Here is a 12,372-nt window from a genome sequence, read left to right as displayed (position 1 = left end):
GATATAAGGAAGAAATTCTTTCCTGTTAGGGTGGTGAGGTACTGGAATGGGTTGCCCAGGGAGGTTATGAATGCTGCATCCCTGGCAGTGTTCAAGGCCAGGCTGTATGAAGCCCTGGGTGATATGGTTTAATGTGAGGTGTCCCTGCCCATGGCAGGGGTTTTGGTACCAGATGATCTTAAGGTTCTTTCCAACCCTAAGTATTCTATGATTTTATGATTTTATTTAGGCTGATGCATTCAGCGGTGCCAGGAAATGAGTCTGTGGGTTTTGAGCATGCTGGATTTCACTATGGGGAATGAACTCTGTCCTCACTCATGAACTGCATGGGGACTAAGAGCTTCTGTAATGGTACTGGGTCAGCCACAGCTCTGTCCATCTTCTACACTAAAAGTATGCAGTGTTCCTGAACACTGAAGACAACTGCATGAAAACACAAAATACTTTTCTCTCCTAACTGGTTTGAAGACATGTAAATGAACAGGATTATTTTTATCTCACTGAGGACAAGAATAATTCCTCTGGCAGCATATCCTTTCAGGCAGCCAAACCAACACAATTACTTTGGAAGCTGTTGCCATGGCACCTGTCCAATGTCTTCACAGGATCTTCCAGATTTCTGAGATCTAGTAAGAAAGAAAGAAGGCACTAGTTAAATGACACACAGCAAAGTTGCTGGGAGATACATGACTCCAGTCCAGCCTGTAGGATGTATTCACACTGTTGGGAGTTAATTGGGATTTTTTTATTTTTTTCTGTATAGCATTTCATTCATAGGCACCGAGTTTTCTCTTCTAATTTTGGCAAGAAAGACCAAATTGCTGTAATAGTATTTTCATTCAGTCAGTCATGGCAAAACTCATTTTAACTAACTTCAGCCATCTATGTACCTAGCCTAAGGGGTCTGTCTAGGCTCCTGTTAGAATTAGTGGAAGGAGAAGGGTTCCTCTCAGATATAATTTTTCCAGCCTACTTTAGACACCTAATTCAGGGGTGATTCACCCTTTGGAACCATTTATCTCTCTCCTCTAACTACAGCCATGAATGGACTAAACCGATAGACTGAATATGAGCAAAGACCTCTGCCTTCAGTGTTATTTCTGTGATAGAAATCACCAACCAAAAGAAAACCACTGAGTGAACAGCCTGGGCCACACTTTAATGTGTCTGGAAACAATGATGCTAAAGTCAAAATGGCTTTTTGTCCCATCCTTCAAACTTAGCAGAGGACAAAAGCCTCCCAGCATATAAAGGCAGTGGGAGTCCACGCTCAGGAAATAAGTGAGGATAAATTAACACTGAGAGAACTGTACAAGCCTGCTTTGTCCAGGAGTGGAAATGCAGCAGCTGAACAGTTTCACTGCTCTGGCGCTTGTGCCATGGCAGGATCCTTTATTCTGGACAATAAGCACCACATTACAGGGGCTCAACTGCCCGCTGTTCATTGTGGCAGGCCCAGACAGCTGCATTTTGTAATAACTACATTTTTGGTCAGTAAACTGGAAGTAGGAGTGAGAAGTGAGGTCTAGCATGCCAGACAAATACGTATGTTTACCAAGAGCTGTTAGACAAAATTAATTCTATAATCAAGGAGTAAATAAATTTGCTTTATCACCAATTTCTGAACTTGGTGATATTTTGAGACAACAAGGTGTTGAACTCGTGATTAAAAGAAAATGTTGCTTCAATTTTCTTCAAAAAACAGATTTCTTAAATTTCTCTTTCTATGTGTTATTTTCCCCAAAACTAAGATAAAACTGCATATAGATTGTCAGTCTCCTGATGATGCACAATAGACTGGCATGTGAGAATTTGACAGGTGAATCTGAGTAGATCCAGACTTTGCATTACTGTGATGCTTTTGACTGCAGGCAGACAGCAATGCACATGGGGAGCCTGGGGGGACATGGGCAAGCAGAGAGTGCAGGAAGACTGCGTGTTTTTTGTAGAATCACAGAATAGTTTGGGTTGAAAGGATCCTCAAAGACCATCTGGTCCAACCCCCCTGCAATGAGCAGGCACATCTTCAACTACACCTGGTTGCCCAGAAACACATCCAGCCTGGCCTGGAGTGTCTCCAGGAATGGCGCATTCACCACCACTCCAGGCAACCTGTGCCAGTATTGCACCACTCTCAATATAAGGATTTTTTGCTTCACATCATGCTGGAATTTCTCCTCTTTTTAGTTTAAAACCCTTATCCCACATCCTAATGTAACAGGCCCTGCTAAAAAGCCTCTCAACTTTCTCAAAGGCTTCTTCTAAGAACTGAAATGCCACAAAAAAAAAAAAAGTGTCTCCTTAGCCTTCTCCAGGCTGAACAAGCCCAGCTCTATCAGCTTTCCCTCACAGGAGAGGTACTGCAACCCTCTGATCCCTGCTGAGACAGCTTAGTTTGAAATTCTGTTATTAGAGAAAAACGCTCTGCCCCTGAATTTCATTTACTAAAATAATTTTCTCTGAGAGTGTAACCAGTGTCAGCACTCTGCAGAATGAAGCAGAGCAGCAGCCACGTCTGAACAGCACCGGGGCAGAGCAGCAGCGTTACTTAAAAACAATATGCCGGTATGGCAGCTTGGGTGCATTTGACCTTCTCTTTACCAGGCAGATATATATTTACACAGACCCTCTCGGCTACTACTACGAGGCCCATGGCCTCGCACACCGCAAAGGAGCTTCCGCTCCCGAGCCGCCCAGGCCTCACCGCGACACTAAGGCGTGCAACGATCGTGACGGGGATCAGTCCCCGTCATGAGGCCTAGCCAGGCCCACGCGGGTACCAGGGAGATGAAGCCCGCCCACAGCCAGGCCGCAGCAACACTAACACAGCCGCGCGCAACCGCCCCGCCTCCGGAAGCAGTAATCGGACTCTAGCGGAAGCGAAGGGGGTTTGGTCTCTTTGGTGCTGGTGGCCAGGCAAGATGGTGAGCGTTATGGCGCGGGCGCCGAGCATCCGTTGCCATCGCCTCTTTGTCGGGCCTCGCGGGGCTGCGGGCGGCCTCTGATGTTCGGGCCGCCCTTGCGGTTTGCTGCGGCGGGGTTTGGCGGCGGAGCGCTGAGAGGGGGCGGGCTTGGCGGAGCCGGGGCCTGAGAGCCTGGCAGCGGGCCGCGGTGCCACTGCTGCTGGGGAGCGGGGCGGCTCATTCGGGCGGGAAGGCGGTGGCGGGGCCCTGCAGCCGCCCGAGCGCCGCTGGGGTCTCCTGCGGAATCTGGGTGCATGCTGCTCGGTATCGTAACGAGGGGGTTCGGTGGGCAGAGCCTCTTGTGAGTGTGCGGCGGGTCTGCAGGGGGAGATCGCCGTTCTTCAAGGAAAAACAGTTTCTTGCTCGCTAGTGATGAGCTTGGGGGTGACAGGAAGGCAGCTGGAAATAACAGCTCAGTGTTACTTCAGAATATGGGCGGCCGAGGGGAGGGCATAATGAATGGCAGCGGGAGGCATAAGGAAGAGATTTCTAGAAATGGAGGCTACCTATAGGCGAAACTGAGCTGGTGCTTCAGAGTTCAGTGTGCTGCTGACGTGATTATTGCACTCTGGTTTTTAGAAGAGCTTGTGTAGATGCATGACTGCTGGTGGTATTTGCAACATGCCATGTCTTGAAATGCTTTTCAGACGAAGGGTACATCGTCATTTGGTAAGCGGCGAAATAAGACTCACACCTTGTGTCGCCGATGTGGGTCCAAGGCATACCATCTGCAGAAATCTACTTGTGGAAAATGTGGTTACCCTGCTAAGCGTAAGAGAAAGTGTAAGTAGCACGCTGACTTTAATTTAGAAATTTGCACTTACGTGGCTTTCTCAGTAGTCTGGGTTTCTCCTGATCAGGAGGAATACTGTATCATCCCTCAGTGTTTGGAGTTTATTAAACTAATGCTGATTACTTGTATTTTAGTTAACGTGCAGTATTACTGCACAGAAATTGACTTTATAATTACTCTTTTTCTGACAGATAAGGATAATTGTGTTACACAAATGTAATGTGCAGCTTAATGGGTGCAAAAGAGTGACAGTAGCTTCTATGTTTTAGATAACTGGAGTGCAAAGGCTAAAAGACGTAACACCACTGGTACTGGTCGCATGAGGCACCTGAAGAAGGTCTACCGTCGGTTCAGGTATGATGTTTTATTACAACATTTCATGGTGTGAAATTCTGCATAAATACCACATAATGATAAAAGTCATTAATCAACGTTAAAATTTTTTATTAGCACATTTGATATCATGTGTTCTTTATCATTAAATAAATGATGCTTTATATAATTGCATATTCCTTTGAGGATAAAAACCTTGTTCCCTGTTAAGGCATACAGTGTATAATAAGCTGATGTTTCTATTAAGTGTAGATACTACAGAACACAGATTATTGTATTTAAATGACCACATTTTAAAATAAATGTTTTACATAGTACTACCTCTGTTTGTGGGACAGTATGCCGGTTGCACTGAAGTGCGGAGGTTTCCTAAGTCACAAGTCAGAAATGCATTCCAGTTCTTTTTTGCCCACAAAAAAAGTTCAGGACTGAAATAACTTCAGTAATTACTCTCTTATTTCAAGTTAGCAAGGAAGTAGTTAAAGTATCAGGCTCTGATTTACAGGTTTCTGAAACTTGTTACAAAGCTTTGAGTTGTACTTTTGAGGTAATGGTAGAGATAGATACTGTACAGTTAAGTTCACTGAGAAATTCTTTTGTATGACCTCCATGTTATAAAACTGAGACCTGTAGCTTACAGCCTAATACTTTAGAAAGCTGGGTGGAAAACACCAGTTTGAGAGTCTTGTTGTGAAAATGTAGACTGGCTTTAGTAGTGAAAAGTAGGAGTCCTTTAAGTCTGAGATGTGGGTGTAGTTGAGAGATCAGTTCATCTGTGCTGGTGAACCTAGGCTTGCCCATCAGCAGCTGGAAAGCATGTTACAGTGTGCAGCTGTAGCCTGCATTCCAGTGGGCATTAGTGACATACAAATGTATCCAAGACAGAGCTTAGAGCTGAGGCTGCTTTTTGTCATGCCTGTCCTAATGCCTGGTTGCAGAAATAGAGTATTACGGTAAGAAGTTGGCTTGCACTTCACAAACATGAAATTTTTTGCTGAGTTCCTTAGTAGGAACGTGAAGTAAGGTGTGCTGTATCTGATGTAGTCTTGCAGTATTCACTCAGCTACTGAAATCTTGCTATTTGAAGAAATCAGATTTACCTCAGCAGAAGGGAGTGAAAAATGTATTGCTTATTCCAAACATCTATTAATAAGGTGTTTCTTACTAAAATGAACATAGGAATTCCACAGTGATTTCAGTGCATCCCTGAAAAAAAGCTGGTGAACTCGATACAAAACACTGTTTGTAAGAAAATACCTTGGAGCAGTAATTATCCTTTCAAAATGTAGTAACCATATTTCTACTTGCAGGAATGGATTCCGTGAGGGAACCACCCCGAAGCCCAAGAGAGCAGCTGTTGCAGCTTCCAGTTCATCATAAAGACTCATTTGTTTGTTAAAATAAATGGTCTTATACAGAAAATCTGTCAACTTTTATATTTTACTTTAGTGAAATGTAAGATTCCTGAAAATGCATTCATCTGGAGCACACATACTACCCAACACAAAGGGGTTGAGGATCTGCTGTAATTTGGACAGAAGGTGCCAAGACGGTCTGGGGAGGTCAGTGAGATAAGCTGATGCACAAAGAGATGCACATAGTATTAACTATGCTGGGTGTAGACAGTAAAAGGTAGGTAGCATGATCCAGAAGCAAGTCCTCTGGGGATTTCCAAACTGATGGACTGGTGCCTCATGCAATTTTCAGCCAGGTGTGAAACTGGAGTGCACCTGGCAGCACTTTATTGCATTTTTAAATCCAATACAGTTAATGCTTTTGGATGCTTTATCTACTTGGGCTGTTTCTAAACAAAGATCTTTTCCCTGCTGCCCTGGTTACAGGTAGCAAACACACAAAGCACTCTGCTTTCAACTGGTCCTTCTGATACAGTCTGCAAGTGGTGGTGAAGCTGTTAAAATACACTTTTCATGTACTACACATCCATATACATCCAGAGCTCAGAAGTGCATCTGAATTGTGGGTTTTGGTGGTACACAGGGAAACGTATAGGAGTTAGTAAGGGTAAATGTGTCTTTGTTAGTCTCTGTGACAATGAAGTGCATCAAAGCATCTTAAAACAGGTCAGCAAGGCTCTAAAGGCTTGTTGGGCAGTGCTACAGCAAGTATTCTGGCTGTGGGTGGGAATGAAAGCCTTTGTTTTGCAAAGTCTTGCATGATCTTTCTGTAATGGGGTTTTGTTCTGGACAATGACTCACATGGTACAATACTGCAAGAGCCAGTGCCTAACTGTTCACTGCTGCTACTTACTAGCTCTTCAGCATGAATAAGGCTGAAACCCAAGCATTTATGTAATGCATACCAAGGTAACAGTGACTGGAAGCTGAGAACTTAACAGACTGTTTCAGCTGGAATTTTACCTACGACAAGAAATTGCTGCCCTGAGCAGTGGTCTGGGCCTTCTGGATAATCCCCCAGTTTATACACTGGGCTTGCTGTGCTGTGGTTTGGAATGTCCCTTTGGCTAGTTTGGGTCAGGTGTCCTGTCTGCTTCCTCCCAGTTTCCAATGACCCTCCTCAAGGGTAGAACATGAGACTAAAAGTCCTTGATTAGAGTAAGCATTACTTAGGAACAATTAAAAACACCGGTGTGCTACTAGCGTTGTTCTCAGAACACAGCACTGCACCAGGTACTAAGAGAAAAAAACCTGCTACAGCTGAACCCAGGAGACCACCAAATTTGACAGCCACTGCTCTTTGAACTGTTACAAAATTCTTGGTGACGGGCAGGAAAATCAGTTAACTTGGGTTTGTGTTAGACCTCTTTAGGAGAGCTCAGGTAGCTCATGTATTGGTCATAGCTGGACTGAAGGCTTTACTGGATATAGATTTTGAAGCACTTCAGTTTTCATAGTATTTTCTTAAATGGTGCCAGCTGCCTTGCTGGTTTTTCTGTATATGAATAATCTTTTGTTGAGATCTTGTTACAATCAACTTAGGGGTTATCTGTTATCCACTTTGTGACACCTCAAACCTAGATGGACCATCATCCTCATAATTGTTTGGTTCCACTTGCAGAGCCTTTTACATCTTCTACCAGGGCACCTGGGAAGATGAGGCAGTCACGAGGAGATGCACCTACTGTGCTGGGCAGGAACTTACCATAATTGCCCTTTACCACTTCAGTAACTGCATTCTGCTGGATGGAGAGCGGATATCTGTATCATGTCGTTTTTTGCCTGACAGGCCTGTCCCAGTGATGATGGGGTGTGGTTCAAGTAGTCAATCTCCTCAGACTCTCTGCTACTTCTCAACCTCCTCCCCTCCTCCTGGAGCTCTGTTACAAAGCAGGAGTCGCTCTACAACACTGGCTGGTGTAGGAGCAGGGCACAGCCTGCAGCCCGCAATCTAGGTGACAGCATGTTCCCACTGAGCTCTGTGTGGGAGAACGCATCATTTGTGGTGGGTGCAGAGTTTAGAGGGGATACAGGCTACTTCAGATAGAGCCATTGCTCCCTGGCCAAGCCGAAAGAGCTACAACCATCCTGCGCAAATTGCCAAGCTCTGTTCAATTCACATGCACGGCTTGCAGTGTTCCTGCTTGCTAGTGCTGCCCTGTGGGTTGTTTTATAGGTGAGGGGCTTGCCTACCATTGCTCCCGGCCCTGCTCAGGTCTTGTCATCTGCTGTTACAAGCAATGAGGGCTCCTGGTAGGTTTCTCAGCTTCTCGGAGTTCCCCTGGTTCAGGAGAGTCCCTATGTGTCAGTGATGATAAAGGTACATGGTGAAACACACAAAAATAGAACAGAACTGTTTGCACAAGTTGTGGGAACATAACCTTGAAAATAGGGGAGTTAACACTGCTGTTAGCAAAAGGGAGTCTTACACCAGTTGCAGGACATGTGAGATAATGGTCCATGGTAGCTCCTCCCTGAATATCCCCTCAAAGTCCCTCAGTCCACTTTGAAAATCCCCTAACAGAGACCCTTTCGTACTAACTGTGCAGTGGTAGCAAATAGCCACAACTGGCCACTCCTTCCAATGTAGGCTGGCCTCCATGTCAGAATGAATGTGCCCTTTCACTAGCATAAAAGCCCGAACCTCATGCAGTGTGGGGAGGCAGACCCTCATACCACCCAGGTCAACAGTTGAGCCTGCCACCTCATATTGCCATGATGTCTCTCAGAGCTGGTTTCCTAAGCATCACCACATAGTCTCTGGAATTGATAAGATAAACACTTGCTAACAAGATCCATCACTGTTTCTTTAACCCTCCCTCCTTTTCCTCCCTAGCTCTCCCCCGCCCTCTTTCCCTCTGATAATAAACTATTTTTTTTATCCATTGTGTCTCATCTGTCTCTCAACCTGGAATCTTCAAACTCTGGAACACCCCAGTACATTGCACTGCAGCACTCCAGTACAGGTCGTGGAAATATCGGAGCAGATTGTCTCAGCAACAGAGTGCTAGTTTTGGTTATATCATGTTTAAATCTCCCACCACTGCTACTGGCCCTGCCCAGTGTGTTGACATTTTTGATATACAGGATATCAAGAACTGATGAGATTTTTTAAAGAAATCAAACCTTAGGGAAATGTTAATGTACTAGACAAGAGGTTTTTGGGCGAAGCACTCCCTTTTGCTCTGGTGTTCAGACAACACAATACCACTGGATGGAAGTGTCTTAGTGGGGACAGAAAGAATGGGAAAAACAGGCAGAAGAAAGAGGGGGCAAGAAAAACAGGAAAAATGAGGGAGGAAGAAAGAGAAAGAGGAAAGGACTGAAGGAGAGAAGGCAGGAAAGAAGGAAGGGAGGACAGAGCAGAAAGAGGAGCCTGTATGCTGGTTTTGGGAGGCTTGCAGAGTGCCCAGCTTGCTCCCCATGGACAAGAGGTGCTCCCTTTCCTGGGGTACGGGTGGCCTTTCGTGGCTGCTGCTTCCAAACATGGTCTGTAGCTCAGTCAGGAAAAGGCAGCTGTAATCCACACATGAACCCACTCTCTCTAATAAGTATATCTGTAACTAAAAATTCAATGGAAATTTTGCCTCATAGGAAATTAGAAGAAACATTTGTCTAAGGCTGGGTGGAGGTTGGAAGAACTGTAGGCTGTTACAGAAAAGAAAAGGGAATATGAAGTATACAGTGTATTAACAACCAGGAGGTGCTGTGACCTGTGAAATACTCTGTCTCATATAAAACTGGCCTTTAATCCTACTGATAGAAACCCAGAATGACTGCAGCTCTCAGTGTCACTGCTTGCCTTAAACTGATGTAAAATAGTCAGCTGTTCATCAATTCTGCATGTCCTTTTCACTTACAGTCAGAGATACATAAGACATTATAGGACTGACTTAATACCAGACCACTTTTTCTTTTCTGTAGAACATAACCCCCCAAATCTAAAAACTCACAAAGCAGAAAATAAGGGTCATTTCCTCACTTTTGCAAATCCCTGGGCCAAGCCCTTGGTGGATTTCACCTCAAGTGGAATTATATGGCAAAGAGTACTTCCACCCTCTTGCAAATTCCACCTTAAAAAGAAATATGCTGCATTTCAAAATACAATCCTCATATTTGAAAAGAACTGGAAAATAATGTTTTCATTAAATGCATGTATGTGTCAGTCAATACTGCAATTTAGTGTCTGTTATAAACTGTTATTACTTTACAATACACTGTAACAGAATACATGATGAGATGTCTGACACAATATACTGAAATGAAGTTTTATTTTGCTAGAATTTCCTTTGTTAAAACACATTCTACAGAATATTATACTTACACATAAGAATAATCAAAACAGAATCAAAACAATTCCCCTTAGTTGCACTGTAAAACCCCAATAGCTGAATGAGAGTCTATGCAGCCAGAAGTCCTACACCCACTGCAGTCAACAGCAAATTAAAACATTTATTTATTTCCTGGAAATCCGTAGCATACTGTAGGGTTGGGCCTGGGACACCTATTTCTTTTCTGTAACATTTTCTCATGACTTTATGAGCATACAGAACAGCTGTGAAATAGGATTGCTTCTGAGCACTTGGCTGTAAGAATTGATCTTACTGATAAACTTGCTTGGACAAGAGTGTGAAAGAAGTATTGACAGTAGAGAGCTAAAGAAATAGGATCAATGGCACATGTCTGCAAATGTAAATCAATACAACTGGAGAACGCTGAGACAGACACAGTATCACATACCTTCAGTTTATCTTTGTAGGACTAAAGTTTCTTGCTATAAATCCGACACTAGTGCAAATTAATTAAGAAAATTAGATAGAGATATTCAGGTTGTGAAAGTCACACCAGCAATGTTTCATATAGGTGAGGAGGACTGATTCAGAGCAGTGAGTGTTAATAAACACATTGGTAACAAAACTTGTTAACTGTTACATAATGAAAAACAATGCCCACATGTGGGCTTCTGCCTTAGGAGGTATTCAGAAATGCTCAAATTAGGATTCTTTCTATAATGTGAAAATTTCTACAGCCTGAAACCACAGCAAGAACCATTATTTCTTCCTGTAATTTCCATTTACTGAAAAAATAAAACCACTGAATTGTAGTAGTGAAGAGATTCTTCTTCAGTGAATACAAACTATTACTTGATACTCTCACACACTTGGAAAGTTCATATAGAGAATGCCCAGAAAAGTTTTGCCGTACTAAAATATCCATCATGATAAAACCTTTCATCCTTGGGACACCTATGGTGCATACAGCTATAGCCCAAATTCCCAATAAGCTTAGACTAAAATTACTTCTAAAGTTATAATGAAAACCCCAGGAGTGTGGGGCTAGCGTGCTACTTGGGCTATGTGGAAGTGCCTCCTCTTTGGGCCTTGATCCTTCAAGAGGATCTATGCTTTTCATGGCACACAGAGTCATCCACTTCCACAGAACTCCTAGGAACATCAGAAGACAAAACCAAGGATTATCTGGATCACTAAATATCATCTCCTTCAAATGCAATAATTGTGAAATGAGCAATTATTTCAGAAGGACTCAAATAACATCTTCCAGCCCCTACAACTGGTACCTGTAGAACTCAATAGCAAATGAATGGCCTGTCATGAAATACAAGCTCCCAAGCCTCTATTGTCTTCCTCTAGACAGTGGCCAACAAGAAAACCCTAGAGACCTGAAACAAAGGTCAGTGATAAAAGTGGAAACAAGGGAATTCTGAAAGACTTGGAGCCATCATACCTCCAAAACTCACACACTCATACAACTGTTTGCCATTGTGCTGAAAATACCAGACCCTACACAGCTCTTCACACTTACTTGCTTCTCCATTCTTTCTTTGAAGGGAATTTTGGAGCTGTCCTTACAGTTGTTTTATAAGGAAACCAAGGAAACTGTAGCAGGAGCTGTTCCTTTTTTCAGACTCCACCAGTAGGAGGGGTAATGCAGAGACAAGCCCTCATCCTAAAGGTGCACCAAACAGATCTTGTAGGCTTACAATCAATTTATGACAATGTGAAGGTTTGTTTACATTTGATATAGCAAGTATGCAGGTTGATGCAACCACATTTAACACCCAGACTTGGACCCCTAGATGGAAAAGGAAAAGCAGGTGGATTTGAACAGGTATTTCATTTACACATGGCAAATATTAGCTCCTTTCACATGGTTTTGAAGCAAGACAGGGGAAGAAGGAAAATCCTTCTGCTTCAAGTCTCTCAGTGAGCTTGTAGAAGGGACCCCAAAGCAATACCTGAGTCAGGTTATGAAACAATGCTGTCTTAACTCTACCTTAACTTCAGATGCCAGGGCAAAATTGCAGCTTATGAAACCTAGTAACCCTCAAACTTGTTTATGTTTTTAGCCCATGCAGGCCTGCATGGCCTGCTAATATGGATTAAACCACTTCGAAGTGTGAGTGAAGGTGCAAAGTGACCAGGGGAGATGCAGCAGATCACTTCCCAGCTCTTTGCCCGTTGCGTGCATAGACGCAGAGCACTTGGCAACTCAAAGGAGATGGTGACTGATGATGCTTCAAGGCTGTTTCATAGTGCCTAGCGCAAGCCTTGGGCCGCAGTCATAGAAGATACTACACCATCTAAAGGACAACAGGTGGCAGTGAGAAACCTGTCTGAGGACAATGACGCACTTCAGGGATGCCCTAGGGAAGAGCAGTCTGCTGCTGGCTAATTCCAGTTCTGCAAAAAATGTCAGAGCGGGAGGGATGGGAATATGTTGGAAACTTTCTTTCGGTATCATTTTTGTCTCTTAATTTGGCTGGTAAGCGGCTGCTAGTAATTTCCTTAATTTTTGAGGAAATTTCTTCTTAGGTATGAAAGAAGCCCCAAATCTTTAGCCTCTAACA

General features: G+C 43.6%; 1 protein-coding gene across 1 annotated transcript; it reads left to right on the top strand.

The window, feature by feature from the left end:
- Positions 1 to 2,840: 2,840 nt before the first annotated feature.
- On the top strand, positions 2,841 to 5,511 carry RPL37 (ribosomal protein L37). The gene is made up of 4 exons (XM_005151978.3): positions 2,841 to 2,924; positions 3,611 to 3,746; positions 4,026 to 4,110; positions 5,400 to 5,511. The coding sequence occupies exons 1-4, from the start codon at positions 2,922 to 2,924 to the stop codon at positions 5,467 to 5,469; spliced, it is 294 nt and encodes a 97-aa protein (XP_005152035.2). The 5' UTR covers positions 2,841 to 2,921; the 3' UTR covers positions 5,470 to 5,511.
- The last annotated feature ends 6,861 nt before the right edge of the window (positions 5,512 to 12,372 follow it).

The sequence above is a fragment of the Melopsittacus undulatus genome, chromosome Z, assembly GCF_012275295.1.
Source record: "Melopsittacus undulatus isolate bMelUnd1 chromosome Z, bMelUnd1.mat.Z, whole genome shotgun sequence".
NCBI classification, from domain to species: Eukaryota; Metazoa; Chordata; class Aves; order Psittaciformes; family Psittaculidae; genus Melopsittacus; species Melopsittacus undulatus.
This window is presented reverse-complemented; position numbering and strand designations above follow the sequence as displayed.